This window comes from Neodiprion pinetum, chromosome 5 (genome assembly GCF_021155775.2).
Source record: "Neodiprion pinetum isolate iyNeoPine1 chromosome 5, iyNeoPine1.2, whole genome shotgun sequence".
NCBI classification, from domain to species: Eukaryota; Metazoa; Arthropoda; class Insecta; order Hymenoptera; family Diprionidae; genus Neodiprion; species Neodiprion pinetum.
The window spans coordinates 35537343-35555071 of record NC_060236.1 but is presented as its reverse complement, the minus strand read 5'-3'; the positions used below and the strand labels follow the sequence as shown (position 1 = coordinate 35555071).

At 40.8% G+C, this 17729-nt stretch overlaps 1 protein-coding gene across 1 annotated transcript in view; it reads right to left on the bottom strand.

The window, feature by feature from the left end:
* Positions 1-17729, bottom strand: part of LOC124218891 (metabotropic glutamate receptor 7) — an 83658-nt gene that overhangs the window by 52849 nt on the left and 13080 nt on the right. The window contains exons 2-3 of the mRNA XM_046625790.2: positions 2531-2759; positions 1198-1413 (exon numbers count right to left, since the gene is read on the bottom strand). Of these exons, the coding sequence (XP_046481746.1) occupies positions 1198-1413; positions 2531-2692 (378 nt within the window). The 5' untranslated portion in view covers positions 2693-2759. The remainder of the gene's footprint in view (positions 1-1197; positions 1414-2530; positions 2760-17729) is intronic.

Genomic DNA, 17729 nt, shown 5'->3' with positions numbered 1-17729 from the left:
TTCAAGTGAATCGCGTGTAAAAAAAAAAGTATACAATTATGTATGAAAAGGTTAAAAGTAATCGGAGGTTAGGTTAGGTTAGGTTAGGTTAGGTTAGGACTCGCCTTTTGCAACTGGAGACACTACTTCCCTTTCTCTTCAAGCGCAGCAGGCATGAAAATATACCGATGAGTATTGGTTGGAGTCAAGAGATTCGGCAACTGTAGAACTTCTACATACATACGTCTTACCTTTCGGAAATATATAGATGAGGTTCTGTGCTCGAGGGTCGACCCGTATGCTACATGTGCCACGAGAAATGTCTGTAAAGCGTTGAATTCATGGCTACCGTTGCAAGATATACAGGGAGAATATTTTACTCTTCATCCTTAGCTAGATCTCGGCTAAAAGTGACGTTGAGTTATGGCGAGGCTCACTTTGCCGCGATGTAACCTGGCAGCCAATGTTATTTTAAAAAATGATGATGAGAAAGTTTAGCTATCGAGCCTAACTCAGTGTTGTTCAACGTTGAACCGCCGCGATCGTGCTACATTCAGATCGATTAAAAACAATTAATGGGGTACGAAGTTCGGGCGATTGTGAGTTTAAGGTTTGGTGGTGACAACTACGCATCATCCGCTTGGGATTTCTGTTTTTCATTCAGAATAATCCTCTTCAGAGGGATAAAGGAGCATAACGTCTTCCTTCAATGCTCACTTAAACACATCCCCGACTGTATGTTGTAGGGATGAGCAAAACAAAAGATAAGATCAATATTAATTTATTGCTTCAAAGGTATTTCCGCAAGGCTCCCTGTCAGCTACAAGCTCGTCTCATTTTTCTTCTTGTTTCGAGCATGTATCCCCGAGCTTTATTTTCTTGAAAATACGAGGAAATCAATCCTGCGCCTCGTCCCCCGAGAACGTGAAGAAGTTTCTGCCTAAAAGCCAATATTAAGCGAGGCATAAACATCCTATAATATTAGCTCAAAGGCCCATTACTCGTCAAGGGTTGTGCTAAATTGAGAAATCTTCATTAGCGAATCCTCAGGAATGAGACGGAAAACACGGTCTTTCACTCAAAGTTCTTCCACCCCGCGGGAATGAATTCTGTTCGTAGAATTAAGGACATGGCGTGCAGGCGGATTTGCTCCTACGAGCAAAGATGGTTAGAAAAAGCTGCCAAGGTTCGGAAGAGAAAATAAACTCGTCAACTAACCTGGTTCATGTAGGATCGGACAAACTCCATGCTCTGGTCGAGGGCATACGTGTCGCTGCTGCAGGAGTCGAGAATCAACCCGCCCAGGGTGGTATTGGGCAGAATGCTCGAGTCGGTGTTCAGCTCGTCCAAGGCGTAGAGCATCGCCTCGAGCCGTTGAACACCTTTCTCTTCCTTGACTGCTCCGCAGGGAGATTGGCCCATGGTTCCCGGCACCTGAAGTCGAATAAAGTCAACCTTGACTAGTGGCTCGGAAGGTATACTCCAAGACTTTGACGGGGAATATTCACTTCCCCGAATATGTATCCCGTTGTAAAAGGGAATGTACGAAAAAGGGCGAATACATCGGCCGCGTGGTGGAATCTCGGATCTGTTCGCTTAAAAAGTTTCCCAACCACCAGCGAAATCGCTAGAGTGAAAAGGCGGATAACAAACACGTCCATAAAATCTGACGGGGTAAAGCTTGCTCAAGTTTTCTAAAGGTAAAAAAAAGGGCTGCGTAAGAATTTCATCTGCAGAAATTAACGACCGCGTAAGACGCGGCCTATTCGCCCCCTAAATCTGCGTTCGCCCATCGATTATTTCATGAGCTTGTGCGTGAAAAACACATCCGCTCAACTCGCCAACTTTCTCTATACATGTATGTACACCAGGGTGGTCCTTGAAAAGGTCATTTTTTAATTTCAACCGGTCACCTATGGCACCAAATCAGTTCCAAATAATTCAAAAATATTGCCTTAATTTTTTCAAATTTCTATCTCAACTCTAACCCGTGTCCTTAAGAGGGTGGCTTTTCCCATTTGACCCTTTCAGGATCACGTTAAATTTACCGAACGATTTTGATGAAATTTTAGTATACGGTGGTTTCTTGGGTCGCTGATTACGAATCTGAATTCGAAATCACAAAATTCAAAGTGGTGGGTCCAATATGGCAACATCAAGTGACTTTTGGGATTTTGGTCCACCATATTGGATCCGCTATTTTTAGATCATCCTAATGTACACCTATGCGTTTCGATAGCTATTTGATTTTACAGACAAGCAATATCCTATTAGAGCAGCGTTTGACACGAACAAAGCCCGTCGCTGCTCTGTCTGCAGCTTATCTCGTGAAAGTTGAGCTTTTACGGAGTTCCTAACGAGAGGAAAGGTATACGAGCCGTGAGATTCTCTTTGAGATAAGCCTTCGGCTGGATCAGATTTGAATGGAGTTAATACCGACCCTTTCAGCGCAAGCACATGGCTATCAGCCCTGTGGGACGTGATCCACTTTCGTTTCTGAACTTGAACTGCAATGCGATCTGAATTCGATAAATAGCAAGAATCGCCTCACCTGTTCGTGCATAGGAAATATCCCCCCCAGGATTATGTCTCCGGTGATGCGAATCAACTTCGAGCTCTCGTCGTCCTCGTCGTTGTTTTTCGGCTCGTCGTAACACTCGATAAGAACGAGGAACCAGCACATCCATAGCAGCACTCGGTAGAGGCTCGTCATATTGATGAATCGCTTGGACTTTGAATCAGCCGACGTCCCAGACCAACGACGAGGCACCGCGCCACCACTGAAACACCGAACAAACATCCCGTTGTTTTTATCGGATAAGAAAGTAAACATTATTTTTCACTGGCAAAGGACAGCGGTAGATATTTAATACCGAGGGAGAGAATAGTCATACATTAACTCGTTGTACAATTGCCCGAGTTTGGGGCGGAGAAATTAAGTTTAGAGTTTTATATCCCAAGCTTGCCAACTGGTTAAAGCTTTCTCGCTCCTCGCATTTCTCAGGATATTTTTATATCTTTGGGGATAGACGTAGTATATTACCAAAGAGATTTTCGAAGGGATAAATGTCTGCGCTGGAAAAGGTACAATGGCCTAGCGGAACGTAATTCAATGTTTAGATCTGAAGTCGAGGACCAATTAAGGAGACTTTTCTTTTTTCGGCTGGGAATGGTTATGGAGTTTTCTGGGGTTAAATTTCTTGCCAATCGGTAACGTTAGTCGTACGTCGATGTACCTCGGACGTACGAATACATATCAATATTTTATTTCTGTCGGTATTATAATATCGGATTTTTCAAGTTACAGAATAGATTTATTCAATTTACCTTCCGACCTGTTTTACGTCTGTGAAGCTTTTCGTCACGTTGATTGGAAATAAATTGGTAAACGTGCGTCAAAGAATTCATCTATCTTGCCTCCCTGATGCCTTTCAATGCCGCAATTTAAATTCCCACAAAAATCAAAAGGGATCGAAGGGTAATTTTGTTGTTTTCTTTTTCTGATGTTTGAAAATGACTCTTATGCCATTGAGGTTCATTGAACAAGTTCATAAGGTTTAATAGATTTTTCGCAAGGTACCACAGCGACAGGAGGCAACAGACGGTATAAAAAGAGTTTCTGCCGCCCTAACGAAAACGTCCACAGATATATGTACAAGACTGGGCCGGTTTTTTGACTCTTGTTAAGCTTGTTTGAGTAGAGCTTGTTAAATTAGTTACACAGTCAACGGTCGAAATTGTACTGCGCAGAAAAGTGCGCCAATCTCAAGGATATTAGGCGAAAGCTGCTTACAAGTGGTATTGAAAGATAAATTTAACAATAAAGCGCACAATACGATGTGACCTCATCGCGAGACATCGTATAACATCGGGGACTCCATAAATGATACGTTACAAAAAAGGGACATTGTTCTGATACAAAAAGTTTCCTTCCCGAGAACTGAGTCGTGACTTTTAGGGTCGAGAATCGCGTCGTAACCAACCTTCCACGTCCGCGAAGGTTTAGTAATTAGTTCTTGAGGGCAGTATTGCCACTCTGGTAATTGAGAATGTAGCAGCTCTATGAAAAAATAAAAATGTACTAGATAGGTGGTAGAATGTACTGAGTGGAATTCAACTATTGTGAGGTTATGTCTTTTGCCGCCAGGTAGTGCTTTCATTGTTTTCGCACTTGTCAGTGAGGCAACACACGGAAAGGTCTCTTTCAGCGTACCAATGCGCATGCGTAGCCTACAAAAAGTGCACGAAATTTTCGAAGTTTTAAATTTTAACGCAAAAACTGTACAAAGTAACCATTTTTACGGAATTCGTCTTCGCATAAATACATTTTCAAAACTTCAATCTCTTCCATACTGGATATTCTTGATCATGGAGTAGTATTTCTGATCGTTGTTCGGGTAAAATTCGCAATCCACATTAACAAATGCTAATTCACTAGAATATCTCTAATACCCGTATTCATAGTCCTTCCTTGAGGAACAAGGGTTCCTTGTTCATGAAACGTGAAATGAGAACAAGGAATCCTTGTTCCTCAAGGAAGGACTATGAATACGGGTGTAAATGTACTAAAAAATTATAAAGTATGCCGGCCTACTAAAAATGGTGGAAAAGTACAATTGTACTAGAAACGGCAACACCGCTTGAGGGTCGAATGGTCGCTGATTCTTCTCTCTCGGTAAGATCACGATCGATTGCCGCTGATATCTATGGCTAAGTCGGTAATAATTCGTAATGACTAATAATGCGCATCGAAATAAGGTTAGCCTTGAAACTAAAGTTCGTAGTTGAATCTTTTGCAGAAGATGAAGGTGATAATATATCCAACACAACTGACATGGTGTAATTCACCGAAAATTCGAATGGTTGAAACAAAAGCTGGGCTGCAAGATCTTCAACAGTCTTTACACCCGTAATACTCACTGCCCACATGGGTACATTCAAAAAACATTTTTTTTTTTGTTCATATTCAATTGAACGAAATATATTATCGCTTGCAAGGATTTGTTATTTGAAGATAACAATTGTTTCCGTAGCGAACTTTACACACGCTACAAAGTTTCAAAACCATTAAACATTTGAATGCTCGCGTCGCTTGTTAAATAACTTATTTCTGCCACGTAAGTTCACCAGCGGGAACATTTCAACTCGAAATTGTACGTGAAGGTGAAAGTCAATGTCCATAATCCATGAATAAATTTTATGAATCAAAGGTAAGCTCGATCAGAAAGAAGAAGCAGTTTGAAATTGACTTGCCGTTAGCCAACATCGAGATTTGCTGAGCCTTGAACTGATTTTCTAGAAGTTTCTCTTTTACGACGTATTCTAGGTGTATCTATCGAACTCGAAGTTAACTTCTGACTCCCTGGTGGGCGGAATGACTTCACATACGTGTGTTGACACAGGATTGAGCCTTCACCATAGACGCTTATCCCTACGATTTATGGCGAATTTATAGTTTTCCGCATGAGTTCTAGAAACTGCAATTAACGTCACCTCCGTATTTCGCGCTTCACGATCCGAGAATTAATGATTACCAGTACGGTTATGAAACACCTTCCCCTTCTCCTCCGACAAGCTCGTGATTTCATATTTTTTCAATTCTTTCCACATGCTTTCTTTACACTACCTGAGAAAAAATCAATCCAAATCTTGTGTTTATCTAATCTTATCCAACTGTACGTATAATTATTTATAGACCGAAATAATAGATCTAGTTCAATTGTATGCATTCAAATCAAATCAAATTTATTTGCATCTCTGAGTTATAATTTACACACGATCAAAATTTTGATCTAATCAGATCTATTCATTTATTTCTGGGTACACCGGCGCTACACCCGCCGCGTATGGAGCAGGCGATAAACAGACCTTGTTATGACCTAAAGCAAGACCTAGAGGTGCGAAGTTAACTGCTTTGCGAACTAATTATCTGCTCTAGAACCACCTGCGCGGAATGAGCGCTGAGAAATTGTACTGCTTTGACTTTGACCTGACCTATTGTGACGCCAGAATTTTTTTAAACCTTCGTTATCCTTCTCCTATGATCTTCTACATCTGCAATGTACACTAGGGTGATCCATAAAAAGGTCATAATTGAATTTCGACCGTCCAGTCCCACAAATCAGCTTCAAATAATTCAAAAATAATTCCTCAGTTTTTCAGATCTTTACCTTAAATCTAACCCCTCCCGCCAGCAGGATTTATTTCCCCATTTAAAATGGACGCGTTTCGAACACATTCTCAGTATATATTTTATTGTAAGAGTAATATGGCTCACAGAAATCTGTAACCGGGAGGTTTTGGTGAGCATTAGTGCTAATATCTGCGGAAAAAATTTACATCATCATACCGGGCAATCAAGACGAATTATTTTTGAACTATTTGGAGCCGATTTGGGGGTTATGACAGTCGAAATTCAAAAATGACCTTGTCATGGACCACCCTAATGTACAAAGATAATATATCGCACACATTTTTCTACTACAATCAATTTCGATAGTTGAAGCTTGCGACTAAAGAACGATTCCCTCAAGACCAAGGCAGTCTGTTTAAGGTGCAATGGCATTTGGCAAACGCAGAAACAATGGATAAGCATATAATAACAATTCTATTATCACTCCGCAAAATTAGCCACAGGTATATGCGTGTGATCCGCTTTACACAAAAGCTATATACCGCATAGATCAACTGCTTCGGAGCTGATTCCAGCTTTCTGATCGGTCGTAAATATTAATCTTGATTCACTCAAGTTCAAGATAACCGGCAAATCGATTTTACCATTCTACTGGAGAACTTCATTATGTTTGGTTGTATGGATCTGGTGTATCACCGCTGATGATGAGTCGAGGTTCCAGTCTGGAGGATTCTCGCTTTTTTCTCCCCCCTTCTTTGCGCGGTCCATTAGTTTTAACGTTGAAACAATTGCTTTGTTTCATTTTCACGAGATACGGTTCAGTCACACCTATGAAAAAACTTATTGAAGCTTTGCCTTGATATTATCGATACTTACTCTCTGCAGTACCTCTGAATGTTGGAAGCGTGGATATTATTTTTTCTCGTTCAACTAAAAGTGAACGCATTCAACCGTGGTGGCAGAATATTTACCCCAGCTGCGTTAATTTCCTGCCTTTGGAGTGGAATAAATTGAAGCAATGTTTACCGGTGATAATAAAATTTCGAATCTCTGTATGCTCGAAGAAAATTTACAGCTGCAAACAAAAACTTTTCCATTCACGTCTCTGTCAATCAGATTGAATACATTATTTCAGCATTATATGAAATGACGTGGCGGTCTGTGGATGATGCAGAGGTTTGCTGTGACGGTTGTTATTTCCAATTTGAATCATCCGGATGCTCATTTCTATTCAGTGTAATGCATGAGAGAGAAAGTTGTCTTCCGCAAAGATCTTTAGCTTCAAGGTACCTCGCTAATCACCGAAAACTGTCAAAATCAAGAAAACTGTTCATTTTTATGAACGAAAGATATAAGAATTTGTAATTGAATTTAACTACGGTTGGAGGAATCTCTTACAATAAGAAAACTTTAAAATCGGTCCATTCTCCGTTAAGGCATTTGAACAATGCAGGTACGTCGATTACTGTACGGTACGTGCCATCGTCTCTGCGAGGAGAGGATAGGTCTTTGAAACATTTTCCTGTGCCATTGAAAGACTCCCTTGAATAACGTTACGCGATGTTGGATACTTGAACTCCATACCATCGAGGGTGTCAAATTTATTCCGTAGACAAATATACAGAATTACAGATACGGTGTATTTTTTTCCCCACAAGGAAGGTATCCCAGGTCGATCTCTTCGACTTAATTTCTTTTCTAATATGTCATAGTAGACGAAAAACTAAGTTACACGTATTTTTTTCTTATCAGCCACTAAAGACGTTAAGGAGTTGAAGCCACCCTCCAAAGTAAGGCACCTCAAGGGGCGATTTAGCGGCTTTTTTTTTTTTTTTTCAATGATAAAATAACATTTTTTATTTCTTGTTATGAGAAAACTTTTCCAGTAAGATTGGTTAAAAAATATCATGTTCTTGTGAGTGAAACTGCCAAATCGCCCCTCGACATGCCTTACTTTGGAGGGTGGTTTTACCCTCTTAAGGTGGTGATGGTAGATAAAAAAAAATACGTGTCACTTAGTTTTTCGCCTACTATGACATATTAGAAAAGAAATCAAATTGGCGAGATCGACCTGGGATACCTTTCTTGTCAGTTGCAATCGCAGGATAAGACCGACACTGAAAGCTGGAGTGCGACCACGCAAAAACGAGATCTGAAAAGTTTCGTCTCAGTTTCTTCTTACCGCGGTGTTCTGTCCCAGTCGTAGAATGTTCGCAGCAAATTGCGCTAGCCGCCGCTAGGCAGCTTACAGTGTGTATTATAGGCACGTGTGCCGCCGCGTTGAACGTATTAATCGATACAGCTCGAAGCTATCTCGCTTCGAATAATATTTGGTTAAATGTCGGACGTCCCTTGACGTAAGAGGATGCTTGTCACTTCATTCCACGAGTAAATTGATTCGAGTGTGTATTTTCATTTCTCAGAGCACTCGACAGAGCGATACTTCTCGCTTCGCACGTTCGTATAACCAGTTCCTATCCTGCCACCGTGAAACTGCCCCATTTTGTAGTCCATGCTGCTGGAGCATGCACGACAAAGGTCATACCGTCCCTGCTAGTCCGAAGTTTAATCTTTGTTAAGCTCGTCGGTGGCTAATGCTGGTTTGAAATGGGTGTGTGGAAAAGTTTGTTTATCCAAAGTTTGACTAACAATAAGTAGATGTCAGCCAGTTACCATCCGGGTTTTCACTGCCCCGTCTGCACCTTTTGAATCTCGTTAATACTCACACGATGTGTGTGACAACCCCAGTTGTCATGAACCTCCAGGAATTATCTTCTCCTCGTTAGTTATCAAGAAATCGGAACTATGCGTTGGGTATTAAGGGGCAGGGGGTGGGGGGTACAGCATGGAGGGTGTAAGATCATACCTATTTGTACGATTTTTTTTTATTTTGAAGAACGTGAAAGCACTTGGAGCAATTGTAGTTTGTGGGATTTATTACTTATAGTTTCAAGACCATGTTAGAATTTTTTCATTGAAATTAAAAACAAAATGGCGGCATGGCGCATGTAAGCAGCGGACGAGAGGTAGGTGCATATATAACAAACTTGGTTACCTCTGCAACGGTGAAGCAGCTACCGCTTTTAACTATAAAAGAGAGATAAATGAGAAATAAAGTACGTCATCCAATGCGTAAACGATGGCTGCTCGTGCGTTTCACGCTGCTTTCCTAGACTGCAACCTTGCAAGGAAGGATTGATAAAGCATCAGCGCGAACGGACAGGTGGACTATTAGGTCGCAAGGACGAGTACCTGACGTTATAAATAACAACCCTGACGAGCTGCGGGTCAGAGACTCGTATTTCTGATCGTAAGCGAGGATCGAAATACGACGAAAGCGCGATGCTCGACAAAATCGGAAGGCACATTTCGCGAACGAGTCTATGGCCCGAAATTCTTGGTAGAGCTTAAACAGACGCTACACGGCATACGTATACGTATATACGGACCGGTGAACAGCACACCTTGGGCGAATCCGCTAATTGGTTTTCGCTGTAGTACTAGAACGCTGCGTCCTCCACCGTTTGCCGTGGCACTCGACGAAGCGACGACCTTACAGGTCAACGTAGTGGTGGGCCCGTCGATAACTCAGTCAACACTTATTAGCAGACAGGTGATAGTAGGTACGTAGGTGCAAGTCTACGCCAACCCCGTACGTAGGGCCTGGGTAAATATGTATTCAAAATTCAGAGAGGCGTAAAAAATGGGCCCGCTTAAGGGATGAATAACGTTAGACCGACTTCGACAACGCCATGTTTTTCGTCTATGGCATAAAAATACATTTGAAGCGTTATTGAAATTTGTTGAAATTCCATTTCATTGTACAGGGGGCCCATTTTGACCGCTTCTTCCCTACATATGATATAGAGTTGAAAAACTAAAGCATGGAAACAAAAATAACGGAAAATAGAAACTGCATTTACTGGCTTCAAACATCATACTTTATTCAGAGAACCAAATAAGGAATGAAAATGATTTAAATAAAAAATATACATTTACAAATCAATCCGGGCTCTATAGCCCGGGCTCTATGATAGAGCAGATTCATCCATATAAATTCATCGATGGTCCATATGAGTCATTTAGTGTACAATAGATGAATTTGTTCTATCCTGCAGTTACGCAATAAACACGCACGTCGTGATAGAACACAAACGGATCCGCAAAATATTTCCCTCTGCTATTCATCGCCGGCGTAACTAACGGCAAGCGTCTAACTAGATTACAACAAAGGGCGATTCCTGCAAACGAGGGTACGAATACTCCCTCTATCTCTCTTTCTCTCCCTCACACACACACACTCTCTTTTTCTCTCTCCCTCTTTCGGTGGTTAACGTTAAAGCGGTGCAACGATTACCAGCAGGATGTCCGTGGGAAACAAACTGGTGAACGAGGGCCGTACCAAAGACGCGTTAAGATAATTCTACGAAATATTGAGTATATCGTCCTTAATCATCTTCTTCAGTTTTTCATCACATAACTTTTGTCTCATTTCTCCTACGAACTGATTAACGAATCCGGGATGCGACCTCAACGGAAACAGATTTAAGTACACGAAGTATCTCCTAGCTATCATTTCTCACGGTGAAAGATTGTTCCAACTGAAATGATATTTTTTTTTCGTGATGGAGAAAAAAAGATGTTTTCACGATGCAAGAATATTATTTATTTAACACAGTGAGGTTTACGTGTATTTTTTTGACGGGGTTCTAGACGTAAAGGTGATTGTTTTAGCGACAATACAAAAAAAAGAGCCACGGAGTACGTAAAAGTGCACTTTTACATCCTGATATTAATTGCTCTTTTTCGTACTCCGCTATAAAAAAGAAACTAGTATACCACAGTTTTGTTGCATAAAGCCGGTATCGCGTGCAACATGAAGGCAAAGTCTTTTTCACCTCGCGTACTTGCAATATCCGACGTAATAAGACCTACTCTGCCTCCTTGGTACACAATCTAATATTTTTTTCAGTCCACAAAGCGTGTGGAGTCAGTTTTAGAAAAATCAATTTCATTACAAGAACCGATAAGTTAAGATATCTTCAATGGGAACAGAGTTGGATGAATTCACCAGTTCCCATTTGTACATTACGGTAGTCCTTATATGAGGTTGAAAGAAAATTCGTGGTGGAACCTGTCAAATCAGTTCCAAATGGTAAAATTAAAAAATCCTCCAATTTTTTCAGATTTTTATTTCATTTTATAACCTTAAAACAAAACAAAGTACAAGATATAGCGAATGAGAATATTTTTGCATAATTCGTAACTTCCCGCTGAAATAGGGAGAGTGGGAATGAAATGAGAATCTGGAAAAGTAGCGAATTTTTTTTGTTCTCCATCTGGAAGCGATTTGACAGGCTTCGTCATGAAATTTTTTTCTAACTCTATGCGAGGACCATACTAGTGTACACACTTTAGTTCACAGATTACTATCGATTTTCACGAATTTGATGTAGTCTTTTTCGAATCAGCAACGGCACGGAGACGGAAGAAAGACGACAGTAGTGTGCCTGAGCAATACGCATCATCGTAAAAACGTTTTTTACCCCACAGTGCAGTGATAGAGCAGCCCCATTGCAACGACGCTCTATCTCACGTGGTGAAGGTTGAATAAAGAAAAATAGCAAAAAGAAGGAATGGAGTATATAAATTCAGACAAGTTAGCGCCGTAGTTCCCAGGACACTTCGAGGAGGAGATAGTTTGTCCTTTTTTCCGCACTAAACCATCACGGGACGTGGAGTCTCTTTCGACTGCATGCCATACTTTATCGATGTCACGGCTTGACCCGGAGAGTCAGGTCCGAACCTCAAGGAATCTTGCACAAATATTTGGAAAACTTCGGATTCAAATCCAGCCTCAAAACCATAATAAATATACGTGCTGTAACATGTATATTTCCGAGAAAACATGCCTTCGCATGGTGTCCAGTAAAAAATCCCTAACAAATTCAAGGACATTTTCATGTTATTCAAGGACATTAAAAATAGAATATTGACAGGACGCAATAAAAATTCAAGGATAGTTTCTAGGACTTTTGATGGACAAGCAAGATTCAAGGACATTTCCAGGACGACTGGACACCATGCTACAGCGACGCTGCAACAACTAAAGGACCTACCATGAGTCACGCTGTGGATTTGACCTTTGAACTTCGCGCTTGTCAATGGAAGAATGGTTCTGATTGGCTAAACGATAGAGATAATTTGAAAACTTTAGTTTTGTTGTAGACCTCCTGAGGGTTTGTAACAGGAAGTGAATACTCCTCTAGTCCCCTGAACTAGATGCAGCTGAAAATTGGAATTTCATTCAGCAGCTACCACGATTGATGTGAAAAATTACTTTTAGCTGCGATCCATTTTTTTCCAGGGTAAAAACCGATTCACTCAATTCTGTCACGGCATGGCAGCGTGTATTTCGATATTTTTCCGAGTGCTTTTCCACCTTCTATTCGAAGGATTAATTACTTGCTTGATTGACATACAATTCCAATTCATGTACAGACTTTCAGTGTAAAAGTGACGTAACACTGTTTCAATTTTGTTTACCACGTTTGAGCAATTTATGCTCACTCCCCGGCGATCTATTTTCTTTTTTTGTCCGCAAGTTATTGATTTAATCCAGTACAGCTGGTCATTGAGATATAGGAAATTGTTTTTCCGCATATTTCCCGGTTGTTTTGGTTAGGTAAAATGGATACTAAAATAGAATATTGTTTATCACAGTAGTACTATAAATTTCAGACTACTGGTCTATCTTAAGGTTACTAATTAATGTACGCCACTACTGAATAATACCAAACTAGCCAATTGATTTGACAACGCGGTGTTCCAGATCTGTTTTCAGCGAGCCTTAGCCAATCATCGTGTTTCTCAATATCGAAACGTTTTCATTGCACTCTTGGGGCTTTCGGGTACTGGATTCCATTTCGCGGCTACAGATTCGAGTCATATCAGGATCGACCAGACCGTTGGCAATCTTCGTAAAGTGACGTGAAGGAGACGGTTTCATTCGTTTCTAACATTGACTGGCTAGATTGCATCAGCTAAACACATTTCGCACTTATTGTAGAAGCACTATCGTATCGGCAGTTTGGCAGCATGTCTTGACGTTTTTTGCAATTCAGCGTATATTACAGCCTAATAGGAGAAAAAAATTTCAAAACCCACTTGAAAACAAATTCTTCTTAACCCTTAAGAGATTTTCGTGAGGAGGAATAATTAGTTGGATTTTGGCTGGAGGTATGAATTGTACGGGGTCCTTTGCACAAGTTTCTGGTGGATCGATAAACCGATTCTCTTCGTACTTGTACTAAGATAAAGAAGAATACGATTAGAATCAGACGATCTGCTCACGGGCAAACTTGCAGCAAAGATAATACAATGACGATAAGACTGGAAATGTTGGTATCGATAAACGTCCGTAAAGCTGACTATGGCATAACTTTTCACAGTTCTGTGAACACGTGAACATCCAAGAAATTCTTATAGCCACGAAGCTCATCCTTCCAGAATCATTTTCTTTCCCCATATTTTCTGTTGCTAGCTGATGTGGAAATCGAAATGGACCAATGATTAAGGGTTGATAAAAAGAGCTAACCAAAGGCATACCGTTTGTTCAATTGTACCACTATCTTGTACAACATCCAGCATCATCTCAATATATCCATTCACGTACCTTATTGTATCACAACGAAACCGTTAGTCAATGGAAACACCTATATTCTTCGAGAATAAACAGAGTATACTTTGTTTTAAAATTTTTTAAACTTCTAGTGAAATCAAATGTAGCCCTCGAGGGATCGTGGATTCAATTTTAAACGCTGACAAACGTTAAATGTATTTTACAGTGAACGATTAATGCAAGCGAAAATTTTTACAAACAAAAGTGAAACAACATGTCCAGCGAACGGATAGGCATAATGAATGATTGGCAAAAAGTGTGTGTTTGTACTTTGGTAGAAAACCAGTTGCAGTTGTAGAAGGATCAATATTGAAACACATTTGTTCGGTGCCTTTATACCCGGGTGTGTAAACTAAACTTATTTGCTACCGAATTTCACATTCAGCTCCAGCTTGACCGAACTCCAGAGCGAAATCGATAGACAACCCTTGGCTAGCCTAGCGATGTGTAAAAAGGGTTCTCTTTGGTCAACGATATAGAAAGCGGGAAAGACAATCTGTACAGAATATCCACATTCCGCCTACAGCTGGTTCCTGATTGGTTCATGCGCGATGGGTCATAAGAGTTACAGAATAAGGGCCTCAGCGTGAATTGCGATTTAAACGCACCGGAATGGACGGAACAGGGTGAAACGGTTACAGCGTTACGAAGACTTTTCACTAGGTCACACTACGTTATCATAGACGGGAGACGTTTCATGCTAGAACGGTGAGCTTTGGGACCAGTCAGTTTCTCTTTCCTCTCCTCTTCTCTCCTTTTGGCTCTCCTCACCTCGCCCTTCTCTTGAGTCTGCACTAATGAATCGATTATTGAACATCAAGCTATTGCGAACGTGTCGCCAAATTGACGAGATGGATTCAGCCCCCCAAACCCGCCACCCTCAATTTCAACCTTCTGCAAAAAGTGAATCATCCCCAAGGAGCAATTAATCCCTTCTCCGATCCTGCTGTACAGCAGAAAGCAGCTGTCTCCGGAAGATGATGGTTGCCGCAAGACAAGCGAGATGAAAAGTTTTCTCATTAAATTGACGTCTTCCGAAGCTGGCCGACAAGGAAATTGTATTACCTAAAGCATGAAATATTTCTGATTATGACAGAATCTTGATTTTATTGCCAACGGACGGACGCAGTTTCGTTCCCCGAATGTTTAAATTTATGTTGTAAATGGTCGCACATGCATATGATCGTTTTTCGATAGACAGACCAGCTGAACTTCTGTTTAGAAATTTTGACATTTTTTGGTTATAGGTACTCAAAAAATTTGAGTACACATTTTTTTTAGTAATATCTCTGGAAGAAACCTCAACTGTGCTGCCACGCCTTGTTGAAAAGCATGGCCTCTTTAGCATCGCGCAAGAAAGCAAAGATGAAAGAGGCTTGGCATTAGACAAACCGACGGAAGAGAAGCGGGGATCTCGCGAAAAAAATTCCCCTGCTCATGGAATCCAGGGAGACGTAATAAACAGCTAATGGTATTTTTCTGTACAAGAACCCCTAGTGACGATTCGCGCAGAACGAGTGTAACTGCCGCATGAGCCAAAGGGCGAGTGCAGCTCCGTCACACGAGTTACACCCATTTCAACATTTGACAGGCATGTAATTTTTTGTCACACTCGTATAATGGAGGGGCTTCTCTGGTGTGCTATCGAAAAATATCCTCGCACGGTGTTAACGAAGGGCTATATTTTCGCCTGCCTGTATGGCTTAAGGATGGAGCGCTAAAGAGGTTTTTCGTTGCGAGTGTTACGAAAAATATATTTTATACAACGCGAGCATAATTCACTCGTTTTTCCATGCGTGTTTTCCGTACACAAAGTACCCGTTTCTATGACGGTCGAGTGAGTCTGCGGATGCGTATGCGCGAAATACCGAAAAGACCACTTTTAAGTCCTAGGAGTTAAAAAGGGTCTTTTCTGCACCACGCCCATGCGCTGTTGCGAACAAATCTGATATTACGTTACACTAACCTCAATTTTGTGCTTGGTGAAAGAACGTGTAACACATTTTTGTTATGCAATGAATTGTGTGCAAAAAGAAGGTAACGGTTTTTTCGCCTCGCGTATTTGCAATACCTGTCTTCGGCTCACCTACAACTCATATTGCAAGCTTACATTCGGCCCGAAAAGACCGAGTTATACAATATACCGTTAGTACTCTCTGAAAGTGCTGATATATTTTTTCGTACGTTTCGTTCATCCATTTTAAAATGGGCTATATTCAGCAGAGTGGGACAAACAGAGATCCCGATTCCCGGGATGATGGGAATTGGGTGGAATTATGAAATCCATCAATTTTGAGGGTAATAAAGCAAATGGCTCATAACGGTTAACCCGGGATGACGTCGTAGTGGAATGTGATGGCATCGCTATATTATAGAGTTATGATCCCTTTCGAAAATGAACGGTTATTTAATTTCCCATGTCTCTGTTTTCAGAGAAAAAAGGAAGTTATTGTGATCACTCAGAAAATAAAAAGTTGAGTTTTCACTAGATTTTGAAGTTTCGAGATCTAGAAAATCACTTTCGACCATTTTCGGATAGACGTCTATGTGTACGTATGTACGTATGTATGAGAAATTGTAATACATTGAGCACGGATGAATGGATTCGAATGAAAATTGGTACTGATGTAAGATGTTTTGGGTCGTCGATCATGAATCTGAGGTTAGATTTGCAAAATCCAAAATGGCAAATCCAATATGGTGGAATTTTTTTTTTATATATACGGTTTTTAGTAGAAATCAGCATTCGGAGGTTTTTGGGTCAACAATAACGAACCCAAGATTAGAATTCCAAAATTTGTAATGGCGGGAAAATATAAATAATGGTCATATTTTCATATAATATGGTACCTGAGGGCTTTTAAATCGTTAAACACGATTCTGAATTTGCAGTTTGAAATTCGAATTGGATATTAATATTTACTTTTTCTGTGAAATTGGAACCTACAGTGTGAAAACGGGCAGTTCGAGGGCTGGCTCACGGCCAAACTAAAGCCGCTTTTTTTATTTCTATGCGGCTATAATTTGCGATTTCAGGGCCTCATGATTGTCGTTGATCAAGTGAAGTTAGGACTCTGTAGAAGATTGGGAAAAATTGATCAGAACAATGTCTGGAATGAAATCAGCTGCATCTCTTCGCTGACGACATGCCTGCAGGAATTGGGTACACTTGAGTGGATTAACGCCAAAGCTAATTTAATTTATATCGTCGAAAGTTTTGACCGCAAGATAATTCAACGTCGACCTTCGGTAAGCATTTGATCGCAATGATGACGCTGCTACGACAAACTCCAAGCCTTGAGGAGACCGACGAACCTTACGATTGGATTACGGTGCTGTACGGGAATGTGAAAATACGAGTGTATAGAGTGACCACCGAATTTTAGTCGTACCTATTTTTGGAATTTAAGGTATAACGTAGATTTATTAAGGCAGCATGGAAATATGTTCCCAGTCACCTCATAATCGTTAAACTTTTTCATTGCGTAATGTTGTAAGATTCTTCGAGCAGAAGTAACATGTTGACATTCCGTCGATGTATTACGTATCGAGGGCTAAGAGTTGCAGATATCGTGTACCTCTGAGCAAATGTGAAGGCAAGGACACCTGAATATTGCGAAAATTTTACTTATACAAGACTCCAGGAACGAGATTGTATCGGCAACTTTGGTGGGACGAGGTTAGTTCGGTTGGATATCATCAACTCCGAGTAACCAATCAAAGTTTCATCCATTCGTCCTTGTCAGGGTGGTACATCAGTGAGGATGCCCCACTTTGGTCTTTATCCAGATCTTCACAGCTGCGACAGGAACAGGGGACGGCTGGTCTAATGGAATTTTTTCATCGATTTTGGGAGGTTAGGCAATGTGCGACTCACTTCAAGGTCCCCCTGGAGAAACGGGTCTGCGAAATTAGTCAGGTGGGGGGATCTTGACA